This window comes from Branchiostoma lanceolatum, chromosome 13 (genome assembly GCF_035083965.1).
Source record: "Branchiostoma lanceolatum isolate klBraLanc5 chromosome 13, klBraLanc5.hap2, whole genome shotgun sequence".
Lineage (NCBI taxonomy): Eukaryota > Metazoa > Chordata > Leptocardii > Amphioxiformes > Branchiostomatidae > Branchiostoma > Branchiostoma lanceolatum.
In genome coordinates, this window is record NC_089734.1 from 16007481 (window position 1) to 16025351 (window position 17871).

At 41.8% G+C, this 17871-nt stretch overlaps 1 protein-coding gene across 1 annotated transcript in view; it reads left to right on the plus strand.

The window, feature by feature from the left end:
- Nucleotides 1-499: 499 nt before the first annotated feature.
- Nucleotides 500-17871, plus strand: part of LOC136447717 (E3 ubiquitin-protein ligase rnf213-alpha-like) — a 35668-nt gene continuing 18296 nt past the window's right edge. Inside the window, exons 1-11 of the mRNA XM_066446760.1 lie at nt 500-2188; nt 2378-2505; nt 4856-5074; nt 5437-5645; nt 5817-6124; nt 6344-6591; nt 7424-7636; nt 8047-8257; nt 9834-9898; nt 16999-17353; nt 17663-17761. Of these exons, the coding sequence (XP_066302857.1) occupies nt 521-2188; nt 2378-2505; nt 4856-5074; nt 5437-5645; nt 5817-6124; nt 6344-6591; nt 7424-7636; nt 8047-8257; nt 9834-9898; nt 16999-17353; nt 17663-17761 (3723 nt within the window). The 5' untranslated portion in view covers nt 500-520. The remainder of the gene's footprint in view (nt 2189-2377; nt 2506-4855; nt 5075-5436; nt 5646-5816; nt 6125-6343; nt 6592-7423; nt 7637-8046; nt 8258-9833; nt 9899-16998; nt 17354-17662; nt 17762-17871) is intronic.

Below are 17871 nucleotides of genomic sequence, written 5' to 3' on the forward strand. Positions count from 1 at the left end.
ATGAAATATATTGTTTTTGGTCAAGTTCCTTCCCTTCTCATTCTGTAAATTCTTCAAAGGGATTCATCTCGCTCGCACCTGGGCCAAATGAGCTGAAATTTGATTAGAGATATAGTGGGTACATACCCCCGGAAAAGTTGTTCCGTTTTTTACATATGCTTTAAAAGTAATTTTATTGAATTTTTGTGTCCCCAAAAAAGGATTTTTCAACCTCCTGTGTTCTGCTGGAATTAGAACCAAATAACTTGAAACTTGTTGTATACCTATCTTAGGCATATGCCCAAAGTATCCCAATAACACTCTTCGCATAAGTGACCTTTAAAATGCTTAATTGTGCGATTTTCGCCGACACTTAGACCAATGATATACGTTTTAGCTCCTGTGCTTTGATATTGCAACAGAATTACATTACAGTTTGTGTAAGCTTCCTTGAACATACATAGACATAGGGTTTTGATAACACATTTTGCATTCATTATTTCGAAATGCATTAGGATCTCAAGTTGAAGAGTCAGCGACAATGGTCAAAGGAACTAGAAAGGGTTATACACGCTCTGAAACCACTACAGGGATCCAAGTACAGCGGGTACAGGACGCGGAGCCACGTGTTGACCAACAGGGAACACAGAAAGATAACCAAGTAGCATCCCAAGTTGAAGAGTCAGCGAAAGTGCTAGAAGAAACAAAAAAAGATCAAACACGCTCTGCAGCCGCTGCCGGGATCCAAGAACACCGTGAGCAGGACGGGGAGCCAAGCGTTAAACAACAGGAAACACAGCAAGATGACCAAGTAGCATCCCAAGTTGAAGAGTCAGCGAAAGTGCTGGAAGAAACTAAAAAAGATCAAACACGCTCTGCAGCCGCTGCCGGGATCCAAGAACACCGTGAGCAGGACGGGGAGCCACAAGTTGAACAACAGGGAACACAGCAAGATGACGAAGCAGCATCCAAAGTTGAAGAGTCAGCGAAAGTGCTGAAAGAAACCAAAAAAGATGATACACGCTCTGTAGCCGCTGGAGGTATCCAGGAACATCGTGAGCAGGACGCGGAGCCACGTGTTAAACAACAGGGAACACAGCAAGATGACAAAGTAGCATCCCAAGTTGAAGAGTCAGCGAAAGTGCTAGAAGAAACAAAAAAAGATCAAACACGCTCTGCAGCCGCTGCAAGGATCCAAGAACATCGTGAGCAGGACGCGGAGCCACGTGTTAAACAGCAGGGAACACAGCAAGATGACCAAGTAGCATCCAAAGTTGAAGATCAAGAGTCAGCGACAGTGCTGGAAGAAACAAAAAAAGATGATACACGCTCTGTAGCCGCTGGAGGTATCCAGGAACATCGTGAGCAGGACGCGGAGTTACGTGTTAAACAGCAGGGAACACAGCAAGATGACCAAGTAGCATCCCAAGTTGAAGAGTCAGCGAAAGTGCTGGAAGAAACCAAAAAAGATGATTCACGCTCTGTAGCCGCTGCAGGGATCCAAGAACACCGTGGGCAGGACGGGGAGCCACGTGTTGAACAACAGGGAACACAGCAAGATGACCAAGTAGCATCCCAAGTTGAAGAGTCAGCGAAAGTGCTGGAAGAAACCAAAAAAGATGATTCACGCTCTGTAGCCGCTGCAGGGATCCAAGAACACCGTGAGCAGGACGGGGAGCCAAGCGTTAAACAACAGGAAACACAGCAAGATGACCAAGTAGCATCCAAAGTTGAAGATCAAGAGTCAGCGACAGTGCTGGAAGAAACAAAAAAAGATGATACACGCTCTGTAGCCGCTGGAGGTATCCAGGAACATCGTGAGCAGGACGCGGAGTTACGTGTTAAACAGCAGGGAACACAGCAAGATGACCAAGTAGCATCCCAAGTTGAAGAGTCAGCGAAAGTGCTGGAAGAAACCAAGAAAGATGATTCACGCTCTGTAGCCGCTGCAGGGATCCAAGAACATCATGAGCAGGACGCCGAGCCGATTAAAGCCCAGAAGAAATCAGGGCGTCCTCCCGATGATGAAGGAGATGTTGAGACCAAAAATACAATGAATTCGAACAATTCGTCTTTAAGACAAGATCCTACGCTTAAAAGTGGTCAGTCAGGAACATTGGTGCAAAAGGGTGAGCCTAATACAATCCAGGAAACGCCTTCAAAATACAGTGCTGGTCACGAGGAAACCCATGGAGAAGATACAAAGGCGGTTAGTGAAGTTTCCTTGCAATTGTGATGCATATATTTTTACCATAACACATGGTACATATTATCGATGGCAATTTTAGTAGGATGCTTTCGGAATACACTACAATCACCACCTAGGCTAGATATGGCTAATAGATGTTTACAAATATCGTATCAACGTAACGATATCAAATTTGTGTTGTTGTTTTAGGTATCTGGAGGCAACAAAGGTCAGAAAAAGATGTCCAAAAAAAAGACGAAGTCAATGCAAAAAACGGAGGAGGTCGAAAATGGTAACAAGCCGCCAGATGGTGTCAACAAGGGAGCAACTCCTAATAGGTACTTAAATCGTACTATTCATACATTTGTAAAGCACGACAACAGGTTCCATTCTGCACATTAGATCTCTAGCCGTCACCAGCCAGTCACATCACCGCCTAAGATCACGAGGCAAGGTTATTCACGCCGGTCAGTCGCTAAGGTAAAGTCCCAATAACTAAGGGGGGTATCAGGGTACCGGGGGCACCCGCGGGCTCCCGCGAGCCGATGCCGGGGAGCCTCTGAATCTGTCCAATTGTCATAGATAGTTTCAAAACGATCCGCTCGTTCAATACAAATAAAAATTCTGTTGCGTATTCCCCAAATGTCAGCGTTTCGATTCCTGTGCCTTAGCCTGGAGCCTCATGAAACCCACATATAGAACGGGACAATGGGACGCGATAGAACATAACTCGAATTCGAAATAAAGTCTGGGACTTTTGAGGCCTAATTTGACCACCGTGATTGGATGGTAGCTTTCCTTCCAACAGCAGGAGGGGTTTTTAGATCGGTTGACGGCTGGCCAGGGCCATCTCTGCCGAACTGGAGATAAATAATCGATTTTATGCTAGTAGCTGTTCTTCTTTCGAGCTTTTGTTGAATAAAATGCGTTGTCATTGAATGCTTAAAGGAAAACTTCTCAACAAATTGACAATCCTACTATACTATGCTTAATATATTCCAAAGTCAAATTTTTACATCAAGTTGTTTCACATAAGTCCGTCAAAGTCTTGGGATCTTCCACCATTAGCCACTTATGCCGTGCTGACGCCTTCTCGTCTGATAATTTTCGTACATTGAACACTGACGTCATATATTTCAATCATTAGGTGAAACATTTTGAACTCTGACGCCATATAATTAATAATCAGGTGAGGTTATCGCCTTCTCACCTGATAATTGAACTATACGACGTCAGTGTTCCAAATCTTTTACCTGATGATTAAATATATGACGTCAGTGTTCAATGTACCATAATCATCAGTTTAACTAAACGTCTGAGTGGCAAACGGCGAAAAATCCAAGGACTATGACGGACTTATGTGAAACAACTTGAAATAAGAACTAGACTTTGGAATATATTAAGCATTGCATAGTAGGATTTTCATTTTTTTTGTGTAGCTTTCCTTTAAAGGGTATAAGACACAAATGACATCAACATTAAGAATTTCCTGAAATTACATAAAACATAATACCATTTTTTAATAACATAGAAATTTTCACAACGTATTCACACTTCGGATGTTATTGAACATCGAACCATGAAAACATCATACCTCCAGCTTTTGGTTCTTCCCACCAGGTAATTACATTAATCAGTGACTTACCTGCTCATGACACAAAAAATGGCAGCCGATTTGTAACTTTCCACAACGGCTCGGAAAGAACGTTATTTTTACAAGAAAACGAAATAGATATTGTTATGTCCTTTAATTAAATGTTATCACGATAATTAAGCACTGTTGGCTCATTTTTTTCACAAGTCGTTGTGTAAGGTTCCGACCGGCTGCCGTGTTCGTTGTGACGTCATGAGCAGGTACTAGTCACTGATTAATGTAATCACCTGGTGAGAAGATCAGATAAGAATAAAGAGCTGGATCCATTGAAGTATGGTTTCTAATGGTTCAATGTTAAATAACATCAGAAGGGTGTGTAATTGTTTTAAACGTTCATATTCGTTCAATGATGCTACTCCTATTTCTGATAATAAGAAAATGTTATATTTTGTGTCTTTTGCCCTTTAAGGTGCATCTTCACCACTAGCTTCAAACAAAAGTAAAGAGGTAGATATGAATGGTTTAGTATTAACGAGACTAAACTTTTCGTCCAACACTATAAGAGAAATTGGGACTTACCCCAAATTTTCGGTTGACTCCATCAACCCTGTTCACGGAATGACCCGACTACTGCAGCGTGACGTCAGCGACACGTGATAGCAGCAGCGGGTCATACGTGCCAGATAACTTGTGCCTCCCCCCGTCTCTGTTCAAGGTGGGTCTGTGGGCTCTGATATAGATTGCCTCCTTTACTCCTCTTGCGAAGAAATCCGGTTCCGAATCAAGGATTTTCACTCCTTCTAACGATACTGAGTGTCCCGTAGACTCCATGTGGATATGTTGAGATACCTCTGAGTTCACAATGCTCGGGCGACTGTGTTCTTTGAACCTTGTTGATAATGAATTCTACCAACACAGATGAACTTTCATGCTATGAATGGTTTGGGCCTAATTATAACAAGACGTTCATCGTGATACAACCAGCCACCGCCATGTGCCTGTGAGACTAGAAGTATAGTGCGCCATAGGGCATAAATAGTGTTTGACCAGTTCAGATTCAATATTTTCTAATGATATTTCTTTTTCATCTACAGACCGAAGATGGGAGAAGGCAAGAGAAACTCGGCACATCAGGATGATGGAAAAGAAGTAAACACTGAAAACGAAAAGAGCAAAATGATGCTCTACTTCCACGTCCTGCTTCGCCCAGACGATTTCAATTACGACCCAGGGCAACACCACGTAGAAGTGCGAAGTAATTTGTCTAAAAGACAAAGGGACTTTGCAACACTGGTGAAGATGTCTGTCATAGGGTAAGATATGGATTGTATGACAGGCATTTGATTGTGATGCACTGACTGTGCCATTTACCCGAATCAGGGGGAATTAAGTCTGTTTCGCGGGTTTCGTGAAGATGATCAACTCAAGGAAGCAATATTCAAGATCAAATCTCTCAGGGCCATGGACCTTGACGCATAGGAGAGCAACTTTGACACCGTATACTATTTGAATATCCACTAATGGATCGGTATCAAGAAAGTGTGAGACACCTGTCATCTTCTAAACATATAACCTAAAAGTTCAAATGCCTTGAAATTATTTTAGCTACCCCAGCCGGAATGGACGTTTAGAGTACAACACTACACCTTTTTTAAATCTTATTTTATCTTTTCAGCCGAACGTCAGAGTATTTGGTACTTGGGGGACATACGGCAGTGTTTCCTGACCAGGTTGCTGACAAAGCAGTGGAATACAAGTACGCTGTTGTTGGGGAAAATGAAAGTGGAGAGATTGATATACAATGGGAGTTCATTCATCGACAAGCATCGCATGGAATTATAAACCGTTGCATGATGGTTCCCAGGGATCGTGCTATACCAGGAGGTATGTAAAGCAACTATGCTTTTGTTACCTGGTTTTGGTTTCTGTAAGTTTCAAGACAAGGATCTTTTACTACATACAAAGGTCACTTGTTGATTTGCTGAAGAACTGACAGGTTATTAGACTTTCTCGTCATAAACGTATCTCTCCCTCTAATTTTTTTTTTCAATACAGGTGTGTGGCACCAGTACAATGACTGCATGCTAAAGATGGAGAAGAAAGGTCAATTTCGGAAAGTCTACGACTGGCTCAAGAGTGCTTTCTCTGTTGATAAACTGGTGCGGTTCAAACTGGAGGCTGCTAAAATGTGGCTCCCGAAATGGAACGGAATCTACTGTGGTGACGACGCCCTTGAAGGAAATGCCTCCGATGCTTTGTCTCAGATTCATGACGTCACTCTTGGAGTTGAGTCGAACTTGATAATCCAACGGGATTCAAACCGACCAGAACGTTGGGAGCTCGCTGGATTCAACATGAATAAGGTGTGGAATGTATATGGAGTTGTTAATGAGTGGTTGTTTTTGTATTCAGCTCAATTTGTTAGGTGTTAAGTTAAACTTAATAATCAAATCGTCAGATTTTGCATTCATTGGTACTTTATATTAGCGGCCAATACGTAGGGAACTGCTAATGTAGTGTAAGTGAAATAATCCACTTATTTACATATTGATAATTTCCTTTTGATACAAATGTAATGATAGGCCATCGAAGTCTACACGTCAGGCAAATGGGACACATTCCGTTCGACGTCAAAGGAAAAGAAATGTCAAACTCCTCGCCTGATCTCCGCATTAGCCATCACCTACCTGACATGGAAGTTCGGCATCAAACCCTCCAAAGACAAAGAAGAGAGTCTCCTCGAGGCTTTATCTGTAGCAGTGGACAGAGAGAAAATGACGTGCAAAGGGTTGAAGGAGGCCTTCGCCCACTTTGAACCTAATTACATCAGGTAGAATGCGTCTATCTTACTGTGCAGGCACGCACATAGACATACATGAAGCAGACACAGACACGCTCTATTTCACAGACACACATACAAACGCAAACATAAGTATTTTTTTATCATTACTTAAATGCATATTGTGTTTGTGTATCTGTATGCATGTGTTCTAATTTGTTTTCACACACACACACACACACACTTAAAAGCAAATTAAAACGCAGGGATACAGACACACAAACGCACAAACATATGCACGCACACGTACACAGACAGACATACACACACTGTCACATACGCACGAAGAGGTCCATTTAAGCACACAAACACAAACTGAACATGCACTCGACATAAACTTACGTGCACACACTAAAACACATTATGGCAAACACACACACACACACACATTCTCCAAAGCACACATTCAGGTACACACATTTTCAATACACGCTCACACATTCACACATGCATCACACACGACACACACTCAAAAACACACGCTCTCTCTACATATATATATATATATATACTTTCATACAAGTACACTCAAACACTCGTACAAAGAGAGAGAGATACACTGATGTAACAACACACTCACTGCGTGCGTGCCTCTGGTGTGTGTGTACGTCACATGTGTGTGTGTGTGTGTGTGTGTGTGTGTGCGTGCCTCTGTGTGTGTGTGTGTGTGTGTGTGTGTGTGTGTGTGTGTGTGTGTGTGTGTGTGTGTGTTTGTGTGTGTGTGTGTGAGTGGGTGTCTCTGTGCTCGTTATCGTCCGTGGGAATAAAATGTAAAAAAATGTAAATTTCATATATCTTATATGATGACAACCTTATTTGACAGGGAGTTGCCAGAGTCTATCTACTCACTTATCAAGGGTGCATTGCAGAGGTCGAAGCCAACTCCAAAATGGCTGATGGCACTGCCAATCTACCATTTCCTAAGAAGCGACTCACAGCCCTTTGAGCCGCCTGGTGAAGACACCCGTGTTGGTGACGCTCAATGGTTTGGTTTGAAAGGAATCATTGAACTGACGACGCGTGCAAAGGATTGCAGGTGTGAATGATAGCGGCTCTAACATGATATGATCATATAGTCAGAACGAAGGTAATGATAGACCCAAAGTCATATCGATGCTTTCAGGAAGTGAACTTAGTATCAAATACTGTAAATGCAGATATGTTCGCGGTATTTCTATTTCGCGGTTTTTGCGGAGAACACTTCAGCGCAAACTTAAAACCACTGCGAAACTTTTTATTCGCCTATGGCTGTATAGCTACAACTGTTTAAAACGCGAACTTAAAACCACCGCGAACACGCCATTCTCGAAATAAAAGAATTCCGCAAACATTTCTGCATATACCATTGCATTGCCTCCCGTCCATGTCTTGTCTTGTCTGATTGCCGTTGTGCATCATTTAATATCCACTCCATACCCTTATAATGCCCTTTTTTCGCAATCGCAGTCCATCAATTAAGACCATCCTCAACAACATCGGTGATCTGTTGCGCTGCGATCCTTTGCTACCGAGAACAGCTGCTGCAGTGTTTGAATTGAAGGAACTTGATGAAGTGTTTGGCATGAGACTTTTTACACCTTCTGTGTGCATCGCCACCCTTGGCTTAGCCATCGGGCGACAACGGAGATATGGATATTTAGAAACCTATGAACAGCAGGTATCTCGATATTATCAAGTTTGACTAGAGTGATAGCATATATAGTGGTGTCGCGAGTTTTAACCCAAGCCGGTTATTAACACATACTTCGCAAATGGCTTCTTTCTTTGCTTTGTATGCAGTACTTGAATATGGAAGAACACACACCACGGCCAGTGGACCATTAAGCCCCCGTCACAAATCAACAATTTAGCTCGGCCGACTTGTCGGCGACCTCCAAATGGCGATTTTCGGGCGAAGTACGACCGACGTCCTGGCGATTCTACGGGCTTCGGGGGAATTTTCGGAGCTCGGCCGACGTTCGCGTGTCACTGGAAGCTGCACTTAAATTCAGCGAGGCCTCGGCGACGATTTTTGAACTCGCACAGCTCGTCAACAGTGTGCCCGTAGCTCTCCCGAGCAACGCCCAACGCTCGGCCAATATTCGGGCGGACATCCGAGGATTTTAGACCCGATTTTTGGTCAGTCGGAGGTCGCCCGAACTCTTCGGCCTCGTGCGAGCCTCGCACGGGCCTTGTACAATAATCGGACGACCATCGTCAGTGTTCCGGCCGACTCATGAAAAGTAAGGCGTGCTTCGGGCGAGCGTTGTGCAGGTGTCTATGGGAGCTTGGACGGGCCTCGGCCGAACTCTTTCTTGTTTATAGATAAAAGGAAACAACAGTTTGGTTTATAACATAAGATAATAAATGATACTGTAATATTAACTAATACTAATATCAACTTGTCAAAGAATGCTGCCAAACTTTTCCAATGAAAGACAAATCAATGCAAAGTTAAATTTTCATTAAAAGAATTATTATAAATAAAATGTGGACACCGAAGACAATGCTTCTTGTTTCTTTTTGGTATTGGTTTGGATGTTTCAATTTGTATATTAATGAACTGGGGCTTGACTTTTGAGGTTTGACTTCACTTCCTGAGTTTTTTCTCCACAAAATGACTAGTTGAAAGTCCAGTGAGTCATTATAGATCTATGTTTGTCTGCCGAGGCACGCCCAGGCGTCGGCAGGGCGTCGATAGGCTTATCAACGGTCGGTCGAAGCTCGGACGGTGTTCGCCCGAGCTTCGGTCGATTTCTATCTGATGAAAATGTATGAATCGGGGTTAAGCGACTGATCAATTGACTTTGTGGCTCTTGCGCTTGTATTTTGATTGGCCTATAACAAAATTCCTGTATATGTTATCATTCTCAGTGTGCCCACTTACTTCACAAGTGCCCTACAGATTTGCCACAATTCAGAAAGTAAAGTTGGTCCAAATCGAGATTGTTACCAGGCCCTTTGATTCTGACTTCGTCCGTGTCCAAGAGATGGTACCGTCTTATGTGGGATTTATGATTATTTGTGTTCGACGGACGTCGCCCGAGCTCCGTTCAATTTGTGACGGGGCAGATTTTCAGCGAAAAATACGGTCGACGCTCTGGCGAATTTGAAATTCGGCGAGCTTCCGGCGATTTACAAAATCGGCCGATGCTCGCATGAATTGTGACGCAGGCTTTATGGCCCACTCAATATAAATAGAATTAAGGCGTCACCCCTATGTATTTAAACTTTTTTAAACTTATCATCACTAGGCTGCTGTTCTGGCAATGGAAACAATCGCTGGGCTGTGCACTGAGAAGTCGCCGGCAACATCGATGTAGGTAAAGCCTTTGATGGACACACGGGCAGACGCTCACGCACACACACATGTACACGTACAAACGCACGCATACACATACACATGCGCTCGCATTCACGAACACAAACGCACGCACAAACACATGCACATACACAAACATGTGCTCCCGCGATCGTGTGTACACACGCACACACATACACGTACACAGCTGTACACGGACGCACAAAAATGTACATGAATACATTTGTGAGTCCACGTTCTCACACACACGTACACCCACGTGCGCACTCATACACGAAGACAAACATACTTACACACTGGTAATTATATTTCATCAATACTACAGTATGGTTGAAAGCTATCGTTTTTTGCCATGTTTCTTTCTTCCTTTTCTCCTCCTCCTTTCAAATCTTCAAAGGGCTTTATCTCAATCGTGACTGGGCAAAATGAGCTGAAATTTGGTTTACATGTAGAGTGGGTACATCCCACTGACGTTATTAACCTTTTTATGTTTAGACATACCTAGTATGGCTAAACATATTGTTTTTACTCATGTTTCTTCTTCTTCTTCTTCTTCTTCTCCTCCTGTCAAATCTTCAAATCGATTCATCTCTGTCATTTTTTGACCAAATGACCTGAAATTTGGTACAGAGGTAATGTAGTCAAAAACCAATGTGCGCTTTTTTCCTTTTTTTTGATATTGACCTTGAAAGTGATTTTATTGAGTTTTTTAGGCTATTTTTAGCATATCTTGGCCTCCTGCGCCCTGGTATTTCAACCGAATGACCTGAAATTTGCTGTATATGTGGCTTGAACAAATATTTAAAGGACTACATTCCCATTTTTGGCATACATATATTCAAAACGATTTATTTTGGGCTTTCTTGACAATATTTGCCACTTCTGTCACTTTCAATACTACATATGACCTAAAGGTCATTGACCCCAAGTGCCTTGCACCTGGCCTTGCATGCCTGTGAGCCTTGCGACCACCTGATTGGTCAATTGGGTTAATCTAATTATCTTGCATTCCTGGCGCAGGTGTGCTAGTATTCATGCCAAATATGGTCAATTCCACGTCACCGAGAGGGTGACGAGAGGTGAAACTATCACAATATAGATTCATCTTTTGTTCGTACAGTTTCGAACATTGGTTAAATGAGCCATACGGAAGCAATCTACACGTCCCTGCTAAGTAGCTGATAGCACCTAATGATAGACCAATAAAGACGCCTCACCGCGAGAAGCCTGGCAGGCGATCATAGGTGTTTTGTTTACTTTCGCGGTATCAAAAATTTCCACGTGAAGAGCGCGGTTGGGTACTCCCAAAATCCTACTACGCCGGACAGAATAGTTTCCATTAAATTTGTTAGAAATCTTGAATAGAACTAGTTTTCTATTGTTAAAAATCCGTTTCAAGGAAACACGACACACACCACGCTATCGGCACGGTACGGGGGTGTCACCAGCCGAACAAATCCTCCGCCGCTCACGTTAACCCGCACCCGTTGTTTACGTTTGGAACTGAGGTGAGCTGAGAAACACAACGCTCGTTCAAACCTTACTACTAGTACCGTTGACTGTCACGCCCTTCGAAGCGGTAAAACTACAGTCCGAAGATTTCTGTGTGTCCTTCAACAACTACGGATAATCGAAGACTCGTCACGGCATGGCTAGCACAACAAAACAACGAGCGCGCTCAGCTTCTGTACATATCGCCTCGGCAAAGTTTGGCGACAAGCTGGAAGTTTGCTTACGAGGAGGAAAGACCGGACATAAACATTTAACGTGATTATCGGGAAAACACCATGTTCCGTTAAACTGAGTGGTTAAACTGCAGTTTAGGAAATTTTATAACAGAAAATAAGTTAAATCAATGATTTTGTGAATGTTTATTTTAGCATTAGTTATTCCAAATATTTTCAAACTCCAAATCCTTCAACACAACACGGGAGATCGTTTCTCCTCAGACTGGCGCGACACTCCTGTCAAAATTGATTGATGATCTCTCTCTGCCGCCGACTTCATACATGATCAAAGGCGGGTGGTAGGCGGTGCGCGGGGAAACTTGAATATATAATGTAGCGAAGTGTTGCACAAGGAATTCTCACGCTGAGGGGCACATGAAATAATGCTTACAAAATAGACCTCTATGAATCGGGCTACATTCAGCAATGGTAGACGGATTCGGGGCATGCCGCGCAAAACACACGGTCTCACTGGGGACAGGCGTTTTGGTCCCGTACGTTGTCGCAGCGGTGCGTCGCCGCTACGCGATCGAAAGCACGCCGCTGTCTGTCTCGGACCAACACGCGTCTCCCGTGATGATTCGTGATGTGTAGCGTCCACCAGGCCTTCCTACATGTCCTACGTACGGGCGTATGGATCGTAGAATTCGGCAAAAAAGGAATGATTAGGCCAGTAGAGTCAGTCCCCGGTAAGGTCAATGATTCGCCCGTTTGCGCTAGCTTGTAACGTTAAATGAATGTACCCTCTGGTGGCCAAACTTCACTGACAAACTTTCTCCCTATTATCATCATGAGCTTGCGTTAGTCTGGTACTAGTGACTATTATGTGCCGGGAATGTTTATCTATCGCACGCCTTGGAAGGAAGTTCATACATGATAAATGGTCGGCCGTTGCGAAAATTTGGAATCCCATGCTGTTGATTTTCGTGATTGAATATGTAAGAAAATATATTTTCATGTCGTTCATGTTTTGGGGACGGACGCCGGGACGGGGTGAATTTTTTCTATCATAACATTTTCGTCCCGTTAGTAATGCAAATCGAATCGTGTTGCACACGAGACAAAACACTAAAAACGTGGGTCTTGTGGAGTGTTTTGGAGCGGGAAAATGCCTGATATTAGCGGTGCCGAACAGTGTACATCGTCGCGCGCGGGAGACGCTCCGTCAAAACAAATCCGCTGGTGGTCTAGCGCGGCCACCGAAAATAGGCAGAAACACACAGGAGGACTTAGCACCTTCGTTTATGGGGGCAATTGTGAAAATCTTTTGTTACAAATTGTTCGAACATTGAAACATTTGGATAGATGGTTTGAAACTGTTCTAAATAAAGAAATTTTTGTGAAGTTACGTTCGAAATGTTTCCAACGTATGTGAAATAAGTTCAAACATGTTATAAGTTTCAATTCTAATCGTTTGAACACTTTAGAACTATTGTGACTTAGACATTCTTTTAATCAAAATAGTTCAAACATATTACAAATATTATATCAAAACCCTCTCGGTGACTTGGAATTGACTCAAATATGTTGTTTTTGGTCATTTCCTTCTTCTCCTGTCAAATCTTCATATGTATCCTATGGAAAACTTCATTCTTCCCTGGGGTTGATCTTTTTTAATTCAATTTTGAACTGGGTTGATTATGCGCAAGAGTGTAATTTTCAGCGGATATTTTTCGACTGGTTTACATGGAAATGGCACGGAATATCCCATTCTTGCAAGGGGAGGATTCTTTAATTATTTCTTTCAATTTTGAGCTGGAATGATTATGAAAAAGTCCATTTGTTAGCAGAAGTGTATTTGTTAATCAATAAGTGGACATGGTTGTGGACTGGTCCATATTGTGTTGAGGTGCTACTGGAAGACTCAATTTTGGACTGGGTGATTCATTTTCTTAGTGAAAGTATTTTAGAATGGTCCATTGTTATTTTGGGAGAGTCCATTCTTTGCATGGCGAGGAGTATGGCTAAACATGCTGTATTTGCTCGCAAATGTTGCCTTTCTAGAAATATATTCTTTATGAATGCCTTTCAAACGGTTTTGTTGTTGTTGTAATTTTAGACCAAAAACGTAAAATTTTAGCCTCTGGTGCCCTGTTATATAAACTAAGTTAAACGGACCTGAAATTTAGTGAAATTCTGCATTGGGTATTTACTGAAAGGATCCAAGTTATCATTTTTGGCATTCACCTCTTCAAAATGATTCATTGGGGGCTTTTTTTAGTGAAATTGTTCCAATCTGTCACTTCCAATACCAAATGTGGTGTTGGAAGTGATAGCCAATGGGGGCACTACATTCCCAAATATGTACTCTTGAAGAGCCTATTCAACATGGGGGTGTCACATTTTCAACTCAATTCTAGAAAGGGGGGATTACGCGAAAGTCAGTGGAAGTATATTTTAATTGACCCATTCTCCCATCGAGGTGCGCTGAATGAAATAAGCCATTCTTACATAGGGGTGACATATTTTCAAAATTCAACTTTGGACTAAGGTGATTACTCCAAAGTCTATTTCGTCAGTGGATGTGTTCTTGGACCAGGTTTTTACATGGACGTATTTCACTAGGGGACTCCATTCTTGCACAGAAGGGCATTTTTTTATTCGATTTTTTGAGTGAAAGTGTTTTTGGACTGGTCAATTTTATTTATTTCTGTTTATTGTTCAGCATGTACATGCCAGGGTTGCCCAACTAGTCGAAGGCTTTTACTCAGGGCGAACGAACCCATGTGCGGCCATAGGACTGTAGGTTTTGAACCAGTCACAGCCTACTCTGTTCGATAAGTGCGGTGGGTTCAAGTGCGGTGGGTTCTTTAATGTGCTCAAGGTGTGGCTCTCCTCAAACACGGGACCTCCATTTAACGTCCTATCCAAGGGACGTCCCTAGGTACTCATTTACACCGGAGTGAAGTGAGGAAATTTGTGTTATGTGCCTTTTCCAACGGCACAACGTCCGGGCGCATGCCGAGCCAGACATGTCTGGAGGCAAGCCGGGATCGAACTCGAATACCCTTATTTGACGGTCGAATGTTCTAGCCGTTACGCCACACGACGCCACTGGTCCATTTCACACGAAGAGTCTATACTTGCTCTGGTGGGGGACATATATCGATTTTGGACTAGGGTGATTATGCAAAAGTCATTTAGTCTTTAGTGCAATTCTACATGGGAATGCTTCAGAAAGAGTCCATTCATGCATGGATTTTCTTGTCAAATTCAATTTGGACTGACCGGGTTGATCCATTTTTCAGTAGAAGTTTTTTTAAGTAGTCCGTTATGTTTGGTGATGCCTGTGGAAGAGTCCATTATTCCATAGAAGTTACATTTGGAAAGCTCCATTTCGGGCAGGGATGACTTTGCAATAGATAATTTTTGAGCAGAGGTTTTCGGAATACTTCAGTTTTGCTCAGGTGTAACTTTGGAACAGGATATTTTTGCATGGGGAGGGGTATGGATGAAATATGCACTGCATTTGCTCGTACAAATGTTGCCCTTCTAGCTCGGTCACATATTTGTTGCAGGTCGTCGTATTATCTGATTATCATTTGATGTATAATTTTCAACCAGGATGTAATAGAAACATAAAAATCTTATCACCGACAAGGATCTGATGCTTTGGTCCCATTTCCAATCCGGGGCCCGGCCGGGCAGCTCGTTGAAACAAGAAATGTGATTTAACCCTCAAACCACCGTATGGGGTCAAAACTGACCCCAGGCGCATATCAACATGTGCCATTTTGACATTTCGAGTCGAAAACAAAATTCCTTCTATGAGTTTGTTTGTATATATGTCTTATAAGTTCTCACAAGTTTTTACCGAGATTGGCTCATTGTTGATTAAGTTATCCTAGAAAGTTTACGCATGTCCAGTGGGATCAAAACTGACCCCAGCAAAATCTGCACTCATATTCCCTATTGTTTGGTACTTGTCATCTAGTAACATGCATGATAAGGGTTATTATGATCGTAGTTACAAAATATAATTTTGTAGAAACGTGAAAAAAAACATTTTTTAAAGAACGTAGAGATTAATGACGTTGCGACGTATTATGACGTCATTTATGTGATTTTATTGACGAAAACCAACAAATTGGGTATTTCCATATAATTCAAAGGTACACGATAAAACTTAAATAGAAATTATGTATGATAAATCATAATATATCCAAAGACGTTATTTGTAGATGGCAACAAAATTATATTCATATCAAGTTACACTAGCGAAATCCGCCATCTTGGTTCCGCCATCTTGAATTATTCTAAATGCATTTTTTCATCATATAACCTAATAACACAATGGAAATGGACCAAAACGTTTATATTAAGATTGTTTCTGTTTGAATAAACATGGTAATGATGAAATTTGAGGTTGAAATAGCCGGTTATAGCTAATCTAATTATATCGTCCGCCATCTTAGATTTTGACCGATGACGTAATCAAATATGCACAAATTATGAATATGGAATCATAAAAGTGATAGTGAATTAAATTGGTTGATATTGATGTAACAAAAAGAGTCAGTTTAAAAAGACAGCCCTACAATTACATTGTAAAATCCAAAATTAGGGACTTTTTGCAAATATGGCTCTCAGAAACCGGTTGCCATAGCAACATGAAAACATTGATTAGATATTTCATTGAATTAAAATTGTTGCCAACTAAATTTTAGCAAAGATAACCAAGTTTGGTTGTTCTAGCGTAAGCACAGTGGTTAAGCACAATAAGAAGGCCAGTTGTTGTTAATGAGACATAACAAGACATTTTTATTCTTAAGTTAACCGCCCTGACATTCTTTGTGTAACCTAACTTTTGTCAGGCCTTGTCAGGTATATTGTATTCAGGCATAGGCTGAGGTTGTTAAATTTGATTAATTAGAAACTAGAGGATCACCTGGGGAATTTAGTAGAATACTCTGCTTTTTGATGCCCATGGGACTAGTGACAACACAAGACAGAAAAAGTACCATATATTGTGTATTTTCTTGATATACATTTTTTCCGGGCCCCGGATTGGAAATTAGACCGAAGCATAAGCCAGCCTTTTCGTAACTAGACAGCTGAATTGTATCCCATATGCATGGCTATCCGAAGGATATGTTTAGTTTGCAATCGCAGAACCATCGTACAACGAATATGACCGGTACCTAATTTGGGGGGTGGGGGGTGGCTTAATTTGGGCGCCTTCAAAAATATATGCACGGTTTGCACATTATGTATTAAGATGGGGCAGTGTTTTCTTTGGCTAATGCATCAACTGGCAGAAATTAAGAAGGATCTTAGTTTAAACGATGGTGTGTTAAAGTGTTCCTGACTCATTATGTTTTATTTGTTTGGAAACGTCCAATTTTGAGATATAAACACTTCCTTTCACAGGTCACAAACGACCCAAAGTACTGGACAAGTTATTCGCGAAATGTGCTCTGCGTGCGAGTACTCCCTCAGCGTTATCGTGAAAGGGACTGAAAGCCAGAAGCTGATGGTATGTGCCGCTGGTATGATTGCTTCATGTATGACACTTGCTTCGGCCACCGTAAGAGCCAATAAGAAGGAAACAGAGAAACCAAGCGATGACCAGACGGAAATAGATGAGATAAAGGCCAGGATTGCCAAATGCTGCGAGTCCACGTCAAAAGCTGTTCACACATGGCTTGCGACATACCTTTTCAAACCAATAGCAAAAGTGCACGGAGAGGACGAAAAGGCTCTGTCCGACCCAGAAGAGCCAGAGGTAATCATCCAGTTTTACCTTTGCTACCCTTTTTTGTCTTATTATCATTTTCTTGATTCTATAAGAATAATTGTTTATTTACAGTTTGTATAGTCTATTTCTTGCATTTGTATTCCTTTTCACATATGCTCATGTTCCTGGCTCCAGATTTTATCATGTAGAGCTCAATGAAAGTAATAAATCTAAAACACTAGTGCAATTATTTTATACTTTGGGTAGACAGATCGTCACATTGTTTTGTTTTTGTTTCATCTTTACTTGCGAAAAAGTTATTTGACACAAATAGTATTGCATTGAATGTTTCTAAAGGTATGGAGCCAACTCGCGGGCGTAACATTTGGTGAGGAGCATATCGACGCAGATTGGAGACGGTCTCTCACTGACAAACTTAACGAGAGAATCAAGCAGGTACACACTTTTGTGTCCACTGTTTTGAATTCTTCATTTAAGAAAGAAAGCTTATCCATACTTTGTGACCGAGTTCTATTAAGCAAACTTAATATCAACATGTTTGATTA